The sequence below is a fragment of the Rattus norvegicus genome, chromosome 15, assembly GCF_036323735.1.
Source record: "Rattus norvegicus strain BN/NHsdMcwi chromosome 15, GRCr8, whole genome shotgun sequence".
Taxonomy (NCBI): Eukaryota; Metazoa; Chordata; class Mammalia; order Rodentia; family Muridae; genus Rattus; species Rattus norvegicus.
In genome coordinates this window covers 35,928,843-35,943,232 of record NC_086033.1, presented here as the reverse complement: position 1 = coordinate 35,943,232, position 14,390 = coordinate 35,928,843, and the positions used below count along the sequence as shown (strand labels likewise).

General features: G+C 43.7%; 1 protein-coding gene across 2 annotated transcripts in view; it reads left to right on the top strand.

The window, feature by feature from the left end:
- Lats2 (large tumor suppressor kinase 2) overlaps window positions 1–2,601 on the top strand; it is a 51,594-nt gene extending 48,993 nt beyond the window's left edge. Inside the window, exon 7 of one of the 2 annotated variants that reach the window (NM_001107267.1) lies at window positions 452–2,601. In NM_001107267.1, the coding sequence (NP_001100737.1) occupies window positions 452–934 (483 nt within the window). In that variant the 3' untranslated portion in view covers window positions 935–2,601. The remainder of the gene's footprint in view (window positions 1–451) is intronic. The other variant, XM_008770748.4, reaches the window with a different exon arrangement.
- Window positions 2,602–14,390: the final 11,789 nt, after the last annotated feature.

The following is a 14,390-nucleotide window of genomic DNA, read 5'->3' as shown; positions in this document are numbered from 1 at the left end:
GTTTATAATTTTCATGAAATCCAACGTACTCTTTCTTCCCTGCTGCTGTCTTGGTATCAGGAAGACCTAGGTTACATTTTATAGTTTCCCCACTAAAACATTTACTGTAGATCCGACCCTCAGTCAGCAGACATTCTACTATCTGGTTCCACGAAGGCCTAAGCCTGACAACACAGACAACCTTAGGTTTTCTTCACATGGCTTCATGGCAGATAGTTTAATAACCTCCCAGATGAGTTCATTTACCTCAAAGAAAAGAAAAATTCCAAGGCTACCCTCTAGCCTCAGTAAATAACAAATTGAGCTCTGTGGTGGCCCAACAAAATCCCACTGCCTTAGCTGAAGATGTGAGAGGCTCGAACTTGCTTGTGTGTGAGGTGGGAGCTGTGCAGGCTCAAGGCCTAGGAAGCATAGGTAGCCTGAGCTCTAACAACGGCTCTGCTACCCACAGGTGATCAACTGGGAGAACACGCTGCACATCCCTACGCAGGTGAAACTCAGTGCTGAGGCCCGAGACCTCATCACCAAGCTGTGCTGCGCGGCTGACTGCCGCCTGGGCAGGGACGGGGCAGATGACCTCAAGGCACACCCGTTCTTCAGCACCATCGACTTTTCCCGTGACATCCGGAAACAGCCTGCACCCTACGTCCCCACCATCAGCCACCCCATGGACACCTCCAATTTTGACCCAGTGGATGAAGAAAGCCCCTGGCACGAGGCCAGCGGAGAAAGTGCCAAGGCCTGGGACACGCTGGCGTCCCCCAACAGCAAGCACCCAGAGCACGCCTTCTATGAGTTCACCTTCCGCAGGTTCTTCGACGACAATGGCTATCCCTTCCGGTGCCCGAAGCCCTCAGAGCCGGCTGAGAGTGCAGACCCAGGGGATGCAGAGTTAGGAGGTGCGGTCGAGGGCTGCCAGCCAGTGTATGTGTAAGGGGCCCGTGGCCTCAGTTGATCACAACTTGAGGAAACCCCAAACCAGATGTTTTTCAAAAGACAAACTGAAGCTTAGAAATCCTTCATTTTTAGCTCTGGTTAATGGGCAACAGGAAGGGTCACCATGACATCGAATTATCCCTTTGAGGACTTTCACTGCGTTAAAACAATATTTTTAAAAATTTAGTACAGTATGGAAAGAGCACTTATTTTATGGACACCCATTTTTTCTTACTAAATTATAAGGACTGACTGACAAACCATGCTGCTGTTACTCCCGTTGTGTCGTATCTGATAGCACTTGTCCACATTAGGAAAGGAAGCCCTGAAGACCGCGTGGTGAGAAGTCTGTGCAATAAGAGAGAATGAGGCCGGGCTCTGCTCCAAGTCAGGAGGACCGTCTATCTACACAGTGGCTTTGTTTTGCATTTTCCCACATTTCAAATTGTGATGTAATGTTAAAAAGCTGCTTTTGTGTGTTTTTTCTTTGCATATTAGAGTTCCTAGAGAGTGAGCGCAGAGACGGTGGGTGTGACTCCGGTGTCTGGTGTGGAGAGAGAGTACTGCATGAGCAGAGCTTCCTAGTCTAAAGTTACCGTATCTTGCCATTCACAGCAGGTCCTGTGAATACGTTTTTTAAATGAGGTATTCTAGACAGTGTGCAGATAATGTATTGTGTGGGTGATGATTGTAGCCCTTATTGTTAAAGAAGTGCATATGTATAACTGAAGTGTGACTTTTTTTTTAATGTGTGTGTCTTGAATATGACTGGGTTCTTTGGGAGGCAAATGTAAACGTTTGTCATATATAAAACACATCAAAAGGGATTAAATCAGCTATGCCAAAACATTGGACGTAATTAGAGCGTTTTGTCCATTTCTCTAGTCCAGTACGCTGTCAGGCTTGGTGTGTAGACAGCTAGAGCTGGGACCCTGCTACTTCATATCGTCACATACAGGGTTCCCACAGCAAAAGGTGATGTAAGTCCTTCCTGCTTTCTCGACAGCCAGGAGGTCCCGTGAAACTCAGTTCTCTCTGCATCTTTCATATGTGAGGTGTCTGTCACATCTCAATGTGGCTTAATCAATACGTTTTTCCAACTTTGTAAAAAGAAAAACAGATTCTTCGAAGTGACATTGGAGTACAAAAACAAGCCATACTTTTTTTCTTAGACATATAGGTGTGTATATAACTATAGATAAACACACAAAATATTCCTTATTTCAAATTAGTACGCTTCCTACATAAGGTGATTTATATTTGAGTACATTCAATTTCTTTTGCTTTTTAAAGGATGGAATGCATCACATTTTCGTCATACTATTCCACATACTTTCATTGAGGTTCTTAGCACAGTGTATCCGTTACTTAATATGTATCTAGGCAGAAACACTTACAAATTTATCTATGTCTAAGAAACATTCCCGTGTCCTGGTTTACATTTGTATGAATGGCATGTTCTGGTCTGCTGTGCTTGTATTGTGACTTACAGTATTCTTGCTATTTTGTAGTAATGCCGTGTTATTTACAGCGCTCTGACATAGTTTCATGTGGTAGGTTCTTTCTCAGGAACTCAATTTAACTATTATTTATTGATATATCATTGCCTTTGAAAGCTTCTACTGGCACAATTTATTATTAAAACTTTAAACCCTAGTCTCTTCATTGGTGGTGTCTTATTGGAATTTGTAAGCTCTTACATACTCAGCATGCCGGGGCTTCCCATACTCTCCTACAGCCAAGTTTCTTACATGAGCGGGCAGAGAGTCTGTCAACCTGAGATCCATATTATAACATCATCTGTAAAATGGGGATAAAATATATCTGCTTAGGGTTTTGAATGGACTGAGATCCAAATACAGGTGGCAGGTGATAAACTCAAGGGTGAACAGCTGCAGCTCCACCTGTGTTGTCAGCAGGTGATAAACTCAAGGGTAAACACCTGCAGCCACCTGCATTGTCATGACAACCATGGAAGACTGACACCTCTGGGTTTGCATGTGTGGCATCCCCTCAGGCTGTTGGTGCAGTGAGGAGTAACCTTAACCCAGGAATTAACCCTTGCTGGATCCATTCACGGTATTGGAGAAAGTAGGTGAAGTGTAGCAGGAAGCTACTCCCCAGGGGATGCATGCCCTGCCCTGGCCCTCTCCCAGCTCTGCTTTCTGTCCGTTGTCAGGTGAGTTGTTTTGCTGAGTGAACAGCCTCACCTCAGACCCACACATAGGATGTGCTGACCATAGAAACCTCAGCATCCATGGACCGAGGTAAATCTTTCGTCCTCTGAGTCAGTTTTGCTTGTCCTACCAGGAGACACCAGAGAGACTGACAGAAGCCCGCCAGTACACCGTAGCTGTCTTCAGACACACCAGAGGAGGGCATCACATCTCATTACATGGTTATGAGCCACTATGTGGTTGATGGGATTTGAACTCAGGACCTCTGGAAGCAGTCAGTGCTCTTAACTGCTGAGCCATCTCTCCAGCCCTTATTTTGGTCTTTAACGTACATCCTCTGTATTAATCTAGTATGGTAGGCAATGATTTCTTTCCGCATCCTGTAGCCGGACTATCTTAGTTATCTTCCATTGTTGTGATCTAACACCTTGATCGAGGCAGCTTACAGAAGAACGTTTGTTAAGGCTCGAAGTTCCTGGGAGTGGAACCTCGGTCACAGGAGTGGGAAGCTGGAGTCACAACTTGAACTGCAAGCCTGAAACAGGACGTTCCAAAATGGCCTTGCCTCAGAGCCTGCCTTTCCTGACATACCTCCTCCGACAGCCACACCCCCTAGGACTCCCAAGCACTGAGAGGCAAGGGACTGTGGAGGGCATCTCATTGGGGCTGCACAGATCAACTTGTCTTGTTCCCTTTCCTGAGCTGCTCCTGCCTTAGCCTTCTGGGTGCTGAAATAAAAGCGTTGCGTCACACCCAGCTCTACGTGAGTTCGTGGAGAGTTCATTAGGCACAGTCTCTTTCCAGCTGTTGCTACTTCTCTCCAGACAACCACGCTTGCCTTCAGCTTTGTTCCAGGGTTCCATTAGATCCTTAACATGTTTTTAATGATTTATCTCCATTTACTTTAAATATTTTCTATTATTGAGTGTATATTGTGATCATTTTCTCATACTTTCTGCCCCAATCTGCTTCTCAATCCATTTCTATCAAAATTTATAGATGTTGAATTTTTAATATAACATTAAGGCCATATGTAAGTAGTCTTTAAACCAAATAATACATCATGGTTGTGTTTCTCTTTAATACTTGACACCTTATTTCTTTAATTTGAACAACTGTCTTTAAACCTTCAGAGGGTTTGGTTTGCTTGAGATTTTTCCCTTTTTTACTGGGGTGGAGGTCTTTTCCCTCTTTTGTTTCCTGTTTGATTCTCTCCAAATTATCTGCCCATGGCCAGGCTGCTTCCAGAGTATAAATGCCACATCCTTCTATGGTCTGGATGAGATCGCTTCCTAACTCTGATAACAGCTGTCATCTCCTGAGGTCTCCTGTCTCTCTTCCTGTGCTGGATCCTAGTTTTGCCAAATGCCAGTCTTCTTCCTTTTTTAATGATTTGTGCCTGGAAAAAAATTGTATGATGAAGATATTCTTTTTTTTTCCTACCAGACTGAAATATGCTTGGGCATAAAATTCTCAAGAGAAAATAAAGTGTGCAGACCGAGGCCTTTGTTCTTGTTATCCTGCTTCCAGTGGTAGAGGCATCTAAGGCCATTCCCTTCGGGTTGGTTGGTTTCTTGAACCAGTCACGTCATGTAGCTGACCTCGAGCTCATGATCACCCTGCCTTTGGCTCTAACGAATCTCAGGAATATGGGTGTGTGTTCTGACTTGGCGATTGCTTTTTTTTTTTTTTTTTTTTAATGAATAGATGCCTAGGCCAAAAGCTTTGGCTTGTTTCCCGATTAGCTCATAATTTAATTACGAGTTTATTCTAAGCCCTGACGTGATTGGTTACCTCTCCTCAATTTCCTGAGGCTGTCTCCTTCATTGGAGCAAATATTCTGCACCTAGTTCCTGGAATCCTATCTCTCTTTGCTGGCTGTCTCTCCTTCTAAGCCTGCCTCAGATCATTGGTCACAGGCTTTTTATTGACAGGTGAAACTTCCACACAGTTTGTAAAGATTCTCTCCCCAGGACTGACCAGCTCAGGTCCACCCCAACACCTACCCCATTGATGAACAGCTGGAGTCCAGGAAGGGGCCCCGCCTTCCAGAGCCAAAACTACTGGATCTCCATGACTCAGGGCCAGAATGGGACAGATGTCTGAGAGGAGTCCCAGTGAGGATCCTGTATTGAGAGGTGGTTGCTTTTTCTAAGGAAGATCTAAGATGTTCTCATTGTGCTTCATGAAGATTGTCCTTGACAGGGATTGTTGGCTTTGTGCCTCTTCAACACAGGTCCTTCATGTTTACCTCCATTAACTTCTCTTTTCAAAAAGAAGAGATTTAAAAATAACAGAAAATCCATTTACCAGTTCAGAATATTGCATACTCAAGGATCCTGGCTCCATCTGAAGTACTAAAATAAATAAATAAATAAATAAATAAATAAATAGGCTATAGATTTGGGCGTTTATTTCTGGACCCTCAATTGTATATAAATATCCTTTTGCCACCTGTTCTTTTTCATCATTGTTTCAGGTTTTTTTTTTGAGGGGGTGTTTGGTTTATTATTGTAGTTTTGGTGTTTTCTTGTTTTGTTTTTTGTTGTTGTTTGGGGTGTGTTTTGTTTGTTTGTGTGTGTTGTTTTGTTTTTGAGACAAGGTCTCACTCGTAGCCCTGGCTGACTTGAAATTTATATGTAAATCAGGCAGGCCTTGAACTCACACTGATTTGCCAACCTCTGCCTCCTAAGTCGGCTGGGCCACCACTCCCTCTCCCTACCTTTGCTTTTGTTTGTTTTGAGTTTGGGTCTCATTAGAGCTCTAGCTGGGGCTGGCGGGGAACCTGTTGTATGGATCAGACTAGCCTTGATCTCACAGAGATGCGCTGGCCTCTTCTCCATCTACTGTTATTTAAAGTATCAGGCAAGGGGTTGGGGATTTAGCTCAGTGGTAGAGCGCTTACCTAGGAAGTGCAAGGCCCTGGGTTCGGTCCCCAGCTCCGAAAAAAAGAACCAAAAAAATAAATAAATAAATAAATAAAGTATCAGGCAAACCAGAGGACCAGCTTGTGTCCTTAATCACTCCATTTAGATTCTGAGACACTTCACTGAGCTTCTGGCTTCCAGCTGGTTAGGCTGGCCAGCCAACACACTGGGGGATCCTTTTGTGTCTACCTGGTGCCTGGCTGTTTACATGGATGCAGAAACCCTAACTTAGGTCCTTATACTAAGCCATCTTCACAGCCCTTACTGGACCCTTTTTAAAAAGATGTATTTATTTATTATATGTAAATACACTGTAGCTGTCTTCAGACACACCAGAAGAGGGCATTGGATCCCATTACAGATGGTTGTGAGTCACCATGTGGGAATTGAACTCAGGACCTCTGGAAGAGCAGTCAGTGCTCTTAACCACTGAGCCATCTCTCCAGCTCAACCCTTACTATACTTTTAAAAAACAAAACAAAACACCTTTCCTTTTCCTGGATTTCTTCCTCCCTTAGCCAATGGATTCATTTCTTTTGTTAAAGAAAGCAAGGGTGGGAAGTGGGGGCTATTTGAACTCTACTGACTTGCCCAGTAGGAACTAAGGCATCCAGAGTTAGTTCTTTCTAGAAATTGCTGGGAGCGGGAGCCACCTGGTGGCCAAGCCTGTGTAATGAGGTAAATGCCTTAGGCCTGCTGGGCTGAAGCAATTTCCAACGTATCAAAACTGTTCACTCAGTACTGCAGCTTGGTTTTTATTTTTTAGATATTTTCATTAGCATATAGTAATTATACAAAACAATGGGCTTTAGTGGAGCACGTGGCCCACACCTTCAATGTCAGTACTCAGAAAGCCGAGGCAGGAGATCACTGCAAGTTCAAGATCAGCCTTGGGGAATCCTGCAGAAGGTCAAGGACATCAGGAAAAACCTGCAGAATCAACTGACCTGGGTCCAAGGGGCCACAGAGACTGAAACCCCAGCCAGGGAGCCTGCATAGGACTGACCTAGGCCCTCTACACCTATGTAAGGTCTATGCATCTTGGTCTTCATGTAGGACTGGTAACATCAGGGGTAGGTGCTCTCTCTGACTCTGCTGCCTGCCTTTGGGACTCTTTCCTCCTATGGGGCTGCCTCTCTAGCCTCAATAGGAGAAGATGCACCTAATCTTACTGCAACTTGATATGCCAAGGCTGGTTGATGCCAGGGGAGGGGGAGTAGGGGGAAGGACTTGGAGGACAGGCAACAGTAACCAAAGACTGGAACACCCATCCAACAAAGACCAGACCAGATATAGGACATCAAGAAATACCTGAAATATCATAACTCCAGATGTCTAGATCCCAGCTTGAAAGCAGAAACATGAATAGCCAATACAACATGCCTTCACCAAAAGCCAGTAACCCTATTCCAATAGGCCTCGAGAAGAGCACAGGACAGGACTTCGAAATAGTAACCTTGAATGTGTTCAAGAACCTTAAGAGGGTATGAACAAATCCCTAGTGGATTCTCTGAAAAGGTAAACAGTTGGATGAACCAAAACAGTTCAAGATGTGAAAGTTGAATTTAACAACAACAAAAAAGAATAGAATCATTAAGGAAAACTGAAACCAGGGTTGGGGATTTAGCTCAGTGGTAGAGCGCTTGCCTAGCAAGCGCAAGGCACTGGGCTCGGTCCCCAGCTCTGAAAAAAAAATAAAAAAGAAAAAAAAAAAGAAAGAAAGAAAACTGAAACCAAAATAAAGCAGGAAGTCAAACAAAATGCTCACCGGCAGACTATAAGACATGGAGAGGCCAGGCATAGTAGTGTGTTCCTTAATTCCAGCATTCAACAGGCAGAGGCAGGTAGCTCTCTCTAAACTCTAGGCCAGCCTGGTCTACATATGGAGTTCCAGGACATCCATGGAGAAACCCTGTCTCAACAAATGAATGAATGAAATGAGAACACAGCATTCCAAACCTCTCTGGACATAGTGAATGTGATCCTAAGAGGCAAGTTCATATAACACTACACCAAAAATGAGACAGAGGTCATATCGGTAACTTAGCAACACAGCTGAGTGCTCTTCAACAACAAGAGATACACTCAAATAGATACACTCAAATACACAAAAAGTGAACTCAGGGCCAAACCAATGAAATAGAAAAAAGCAAACAACACAAAACAACACAAAGAATCAGTGAATCAACATTTGGTTTCTTGAGAAAATCAGTAGGACTGACAAACCGTTAGTCAAATTAAAAGACAGAGAAAGAGCTGGGAGGGGATGGCGCATGCCTTTGATCTAGCACTCAGAAGACAGGAAGTTGGATCTCTCAATTCAAGGGCCAGCCTGATCTTACAGAGTGAGTTTCAGGACAGAAGACCCAGATTAATTAGAGATGAAAAGGGGAACATTGTTTCAGATTCTGAGGAAATTCAGAAACTTATATGGACATAAAAAACTTATATGTCACCAAACTGGAAAATCTAAAAGAAATGGACATATTTTAATATGTACAACCTACCAAAGTTAAATCAATTTAAACAGAACCATAAGCTCTAGTGAAATGAAAGCAGTAAGTGAAAATGTCCCAACCAAAATGCGCAGAGTCGGGTTGGGGATTTGGCTCAGAGGTAGAGCGCTTGCCTAGCAACCGCAAGGCCCTGGGTTCGGTCCCCATCTCCGAAAAAAAAGAAAAAAAAATGCCCAGAGTCAGATGAATTCAGCACGGAATTCTACCAGACCTTCAAAGATTAGAACAGTATTCCTCAAACTATCCCACAAAATAGAGGCAGAAGGAAGATTACCTGATCCTATTTACCAAGCCACCAATACCCGGATACTTAAACCCCACAAAAATTTTTTAAAAAAAAGAAAATAAAAGAAGAAAAAAAGAAAACTATCGACCAATATCCCTTATGAACACAGATGCAAAAATGCTCAATAAAATACTTGCAAACTGAATCCAAGAACAGATCAGAACAGATTATCCACCCTAATTAAGCACACTTCATCCCAGACATGGTTCAATTTATGCAAATCATTAAGTGAAATTAAACACATAAACAGATTGAAAGATTAAAACCACATGATCATCTCATTATGTGTAGAAAAGGTCTTTGACAAAAATCTAATGCCCTTACATGAATAAAATCCTGACAGACTAGGGATACAAGATGCATACCACAATAAAGGCAGGTTACAGTAAGTCCACAGCCAAAGCAACCTAAACGAAGAGAAACACAGTATTTTAGTAAAGTGAAGAAAACAAGGTGAGGATATCCACTCTTTCCATACTCATTCATTATAGTATTTGAAGTCTCAGGTAGAGCGGTAGTCCCAAGAAGCTTTCCCGAGCTCAAAAGACCAATCAGGAGCTTACTCCGATACAATCCCATTAGCGTCTCTTCATTACAAACTCAGTTTGAGCTTACTCATGACCGATCCACAGGATGGGGAAGCAGCCCTGAGCCTTCACTGGGACAAGGTGTTACAGGAAATGTCAAACAAGGGTTGGGCTGGCAAGCATCGGATTTGGGGGCGGGGCTATTGTTGATCTTTAACGTAATTGGCTGGTGCTAGGTGTCAACCATAAACTTCTTCTGACTGGTGTTTGGTAGGAAGTGAAGTCTCAGGGGCAGGTTTGTAACCTGGGAGTGCAGATTTGTTGAGGAATAACCTGGGAAATAGTACTAGATGCAGGTCTTTTTGGGGGTGGGGGGTAGCCTGGAAAAGTGGTGCAAGGTACCGGGAGGCCTGTTAGTTAACTGAAGTTCAACCTTAGGTCAGCTTCTCTAAGGTGGAGTCTGAACCCAAGATCTGGTCTCCCAGAGCAACAAGACAGAAGGGGGATATAAGTAAGACAGGAAGAAATCAAAGCACCTTTATTTGTAGATGATATGATAGTACACATGAAAGATCCTAGAAACCATCCTGGGGAACTCCTACAGCTGGGAAACTCTTTCAGAAAGTGTAAGAATATAAATTAATATACAAAAATCAGTAGCCCTCCTACATACAATGACAGACTGACAATGAAGTCAGAGCAGTAGCCTCAAAGGAAAATCTTGGGATAACCATAACCAAACAAAAGACATATAATAATATAATATAATATAATATAATATAATATAATATAATACAAACTCTAAGACACTGAAGAAAGAGATCCAAGACACCAGAAGATGGAAATGGAAGCTTCCAATAGAAAAGCTTCCAAGAAAGTGAGGTCTAGGAAGGTGCTTTGAGGTTGGTAAATGCAATGAGGTTGGAGGACATGAAAACCTTGGCTGGTGATAGGAGGGTGAGTTAGGGTATGGGAGGAAGGAAAATGCTTCAGACCCTGCCCCCCCATGCTACTGCTGTATGAGTTCAGAGCTTTTACATTAAACAGTGGTGAACTAACAAATCTGAAAATTATCTTTTTGTAAACTTAAAAAAAGATTCTTAAAAGCTTCAGGGAATCCACTCAAACCCACCTCCCAAAGGTCAAATGGACTCCAGGTAAGTACTGTCAATCAACAGCCTGTATCATCTCCCCCTGCCTATTTCTGAGGGTGGGAGCCTGCAGTCTGCGTACCAGGGCACAGCCAGCAGGGAATCCTTAGCCTGGCTGGTGGGAATGAGAGGTCTCACAAGGGACTTGGTTGTCGCCAGAACGATCAAAGTGTTACAGCTCTCTGAGGGGAATCCAGAGCAAGGCAGGCTGCCAGCCCTCTTCCTCAGCCACCACAACCTGCAGCCCATGAGACTGTGTGGGCAGCTGGGAGCCCGAGCCGGAGCTGAGCCACTAAGCAGGAAGTAGCCGAGGTCAAGCACACACACTCAGTTTGTTGGGATGAATACTTTGGGAGGGAAAACTCTTCCCTGGAGTGTTCCAGCTCAGTAAGGCAGGCTCTCTCTGATCTTTGGGGAAATAACTGGTGTACTTTTGTTCCTTGTGGACAGGGTCCTTATAAACATTTTGGGACGGGATGGAATCTAGAGGTAGGTGCTTTCTATTGGCTCAGTCTGAGATGTTAGGGATGCTCTATCTGCATGGGAAGGTGTTGTCTCTGTGTAGCTGATTGTCATGGTCCTCCTAGTTGGGTTTCATGGCCAGGAGCTGGTCCAAACTCCTGCCATTTTCACCTATGAGTTTTATCAGGGTTCTGAACTTTGCTATAACCTTACAAGTTTTTTCTAGTAGCATAGTCCACTGCCCCACAAGTGCCCTCTCCCTTTCCCTGGTTTAGGGACCCTCCCTCCCCCAACCTGTCAAGATCATGGGCCTAGATGTTTCAAATGTTCCTCCAAGAGAAAAGTTTTTCTCCCTAAACTCCTTACCTTTATCTTCTGTTCCTAACGTGTGTGTGTGTGTGTGTGTGTGTTCCAGTATCCTGTCAGGTCCAATTCTCAAAAATAGAAAACACAGAACAAACCTTTATAAACAACTTTAAAAATAACCAGAAAAATACAAATGGCCAATAAAAAGAAATATAATTCTGTTGGTAAGTCCTTGCTCTGCCTACAGGAAGCCCGGGATGGGATCCCTATTATTATATTAATTTAACTTAACTAAGAACAGCATCTCACACTGGTCATCCCAGAACCCAGAAAGGGAAGACAAGAGGATCAGAAATTCAAGGCGAGCTTTGTCTACATAGTGAGTTTGAGGCCAGGGTCAGAAACATGAGACCCTGTCTCAACACAGTTTCAACATCCTTAGTTGTCAGGGAAATGTAAATTAAAATGCTCTGATATTCTATCTCTCCTCAGGCAGGACAGCGACCATGAAGAAAGCAAATGGCTATAAACATTAGCTCAGCTATAGGGAAAGGAGAATTCCTATCTTTGCTGGTGGGGATGTAACCATGTACAGCCATTATGGAAACCAATATGGGGGTTCCTCAAAAGAAAAAAAAGTAGAACTATGTTATGACCTAACTGCCCCACTCTTGGGTATATACCTGAAGGCTCTAAGTCAAGAAGCCAGAGAAGGTCGTCCATATTTATAGCTGCACTATTCACAAGAGCCAAGAATTGCACCAGCCCTGGAAGCACCCTAGATACCCATCAACAAATGAACAGACAGAGAAAGAGCACAGATACACAACAGAGTTTTGTGTGACAGTAAAGGGAAATGATGTCACATTTGCAAGAAGATTGATGTGACTAGAAATCGTGTTACATGAAACAAGCCAGACTCTGAAAGAGAAATACTTACATATTCTTTTATATGTGAGCCTAGATTTTAAATAAAATGTATGTGACGGCTGGAGAGTAGGCTCAATGGTTAAGAACACTGGTGGTTCTTCTAGAGGACTTGTGTCTGAGTCCCAGCATCCACATAGCAGCTCCCAACCATCTGTAACTACAATTCTAGTTCCCTCTGTAACACCTTCTTCTGGCCTCCATATGCATGTGGTACACAGGCATGCACACAGGTATGTGTCTGTGTAGGTCAAAAAATGTGAGAGCAGAGGAAGAGCTCTTAAAGGAAGGGGAAATATAGGAACAATGACAGATGAATAAAAGGCAGAAGAGGCTCGGTGTAGGGGGTGGTGCATGCCTGTAATTCCAGCACATAAGACATGAAGGCAAGAGGACCAGAGTTCAAGCTCACTAAACTACATGCTGAGTTCCAGGTCAACCTAGGTTATAAGAAACTGTCAAAAAAAAATCAACTCAGCAAATGCACACACACACACACACACACACACACACACAGAGAGAGAGAGAGAGAGAGAGAGAGACAGAGAGACAGAGAGACAGAGAGAGACAGAGACAGAGAGACAGAGAGAGACAGAGACAGAGACAGAGACAGAGAGAGAGGCAGACATACATGTAGTGTGGATGAGTGGGGAGAGAGGAAGATAGGAGGGAGAGGGAGGGGAAGAGTGAGAAAGAGAGAGGGAGAGGAAGAGAGGGAGGGGGAGAAAGAGAGGCAGGGAGAGGGAGAGAGGAAGAGAGGGAGGGGGAGAAAGAGAGGCAGGGAGAGGGAGAGAGGAAGAGAGGGAGGGGGAGAAAGAGAGGCAGGGAGAGGGAGAGAGGAAGAGAGGGAGGGGGAGAAAGAGAGGCAGGGAGAGGGAGAGAGAGGGGAGGAGGGGGAGGGAGGGGAAGAGGGGGAGAGAGGGGGAGAGGGAGAAAGAGGGAAGGAGGGGAAGAAGAGGGGGGAGGGAGATAGAGAGGGGAAGGAGGGAGGGAAGAAGGGAGGGAGGGAGGGAGGGAGGGAGAGAGAGAGAGAGAGAGAGAGAGAGAGAGAGAGAGAGAGAGAACAGCAGCAGAGTGAGGATATTTCTGGGGAAGGAGGAGCAGCCAGATGGTAACAGGTTCACAGGAATGGCCATGATGAAGGCGAACAAATGAGAACAAAGTGCAATGACGATGAAATATAAATTCATCAAATTAGAGATATTACAACCGGCACCAATGAAATCCAAACAGTAGAGGATGCTGTTGCTATGCTTTTGGGAGGGAGATTTGCATTTATTTCAAAGGCCTATCAAATTTCTCGGCATGTTGTTTCCTTGAAAATGAAGGCAGTTAAGCAAGCTGCTTGGAAACTGCAGTTTTTTTCCCTAGTGATTTCTTTTTATGTCTCTGCTTTCTTGGAAGGTATTGTTAATACTACACATCACTTAGAAACAAGACATAGTTTGTTACTTCTTTATTATGTTCAAGTTGTCATTAAGTGCCACCTCTCTTCCAGGCTGAAGACATCACAAAAATAGCTCAACACTCTTAAATGGCATAGCCTGTCTTTTACAGACTATGAGCAATGTGTTTACTTGCGTCATGTTAAAGCGACAAAATGATGGTGGGCAAAGTTATTCTGAAGCATTATTCTGAGTATCTTCTGACACACATCGAATGGCTGGAATTGAAGCCTATGTGTTTGCAAAACCTATGGGGGTGTAGTGCGTATAGAAGTTGATTACAAATTTTGGTATGTCAAGAGAATAAAGCAAGTAGGATTATCTGCTTTGGTTCCATACTTAGGCCATTGCTATTTACTTTTCAAATTTTAATTTTTGTACCATTTAACTAACCTCCAGGCTCTGGACCTTTGGAGAAAGAATTAACACAAAGAAAGAATAGATAATTGCTTCAAATCCAACTCTTCATCCTGAATAAAGATAAGGATTGTTCTGATTAGTTTTATGTTGACTTGATACAAGCTAATGTCATTTGAGAAGAGGGACTCAGTTGAAAAAAATTGCCTCCATAAGTTTGGGCTGTACCGGCACCTGTAGGGCATTTTCTTTATTAGTGGTCAATGCGGGAGGGCCAAGCTCATTGTGAGAGGTATAAATCATGGGCTGGTGGGCCTGTGTGCTATAAAAGAAAGCAGTCTGAACAAGCCACGAGGAGCAAGCCAGTAAGCAG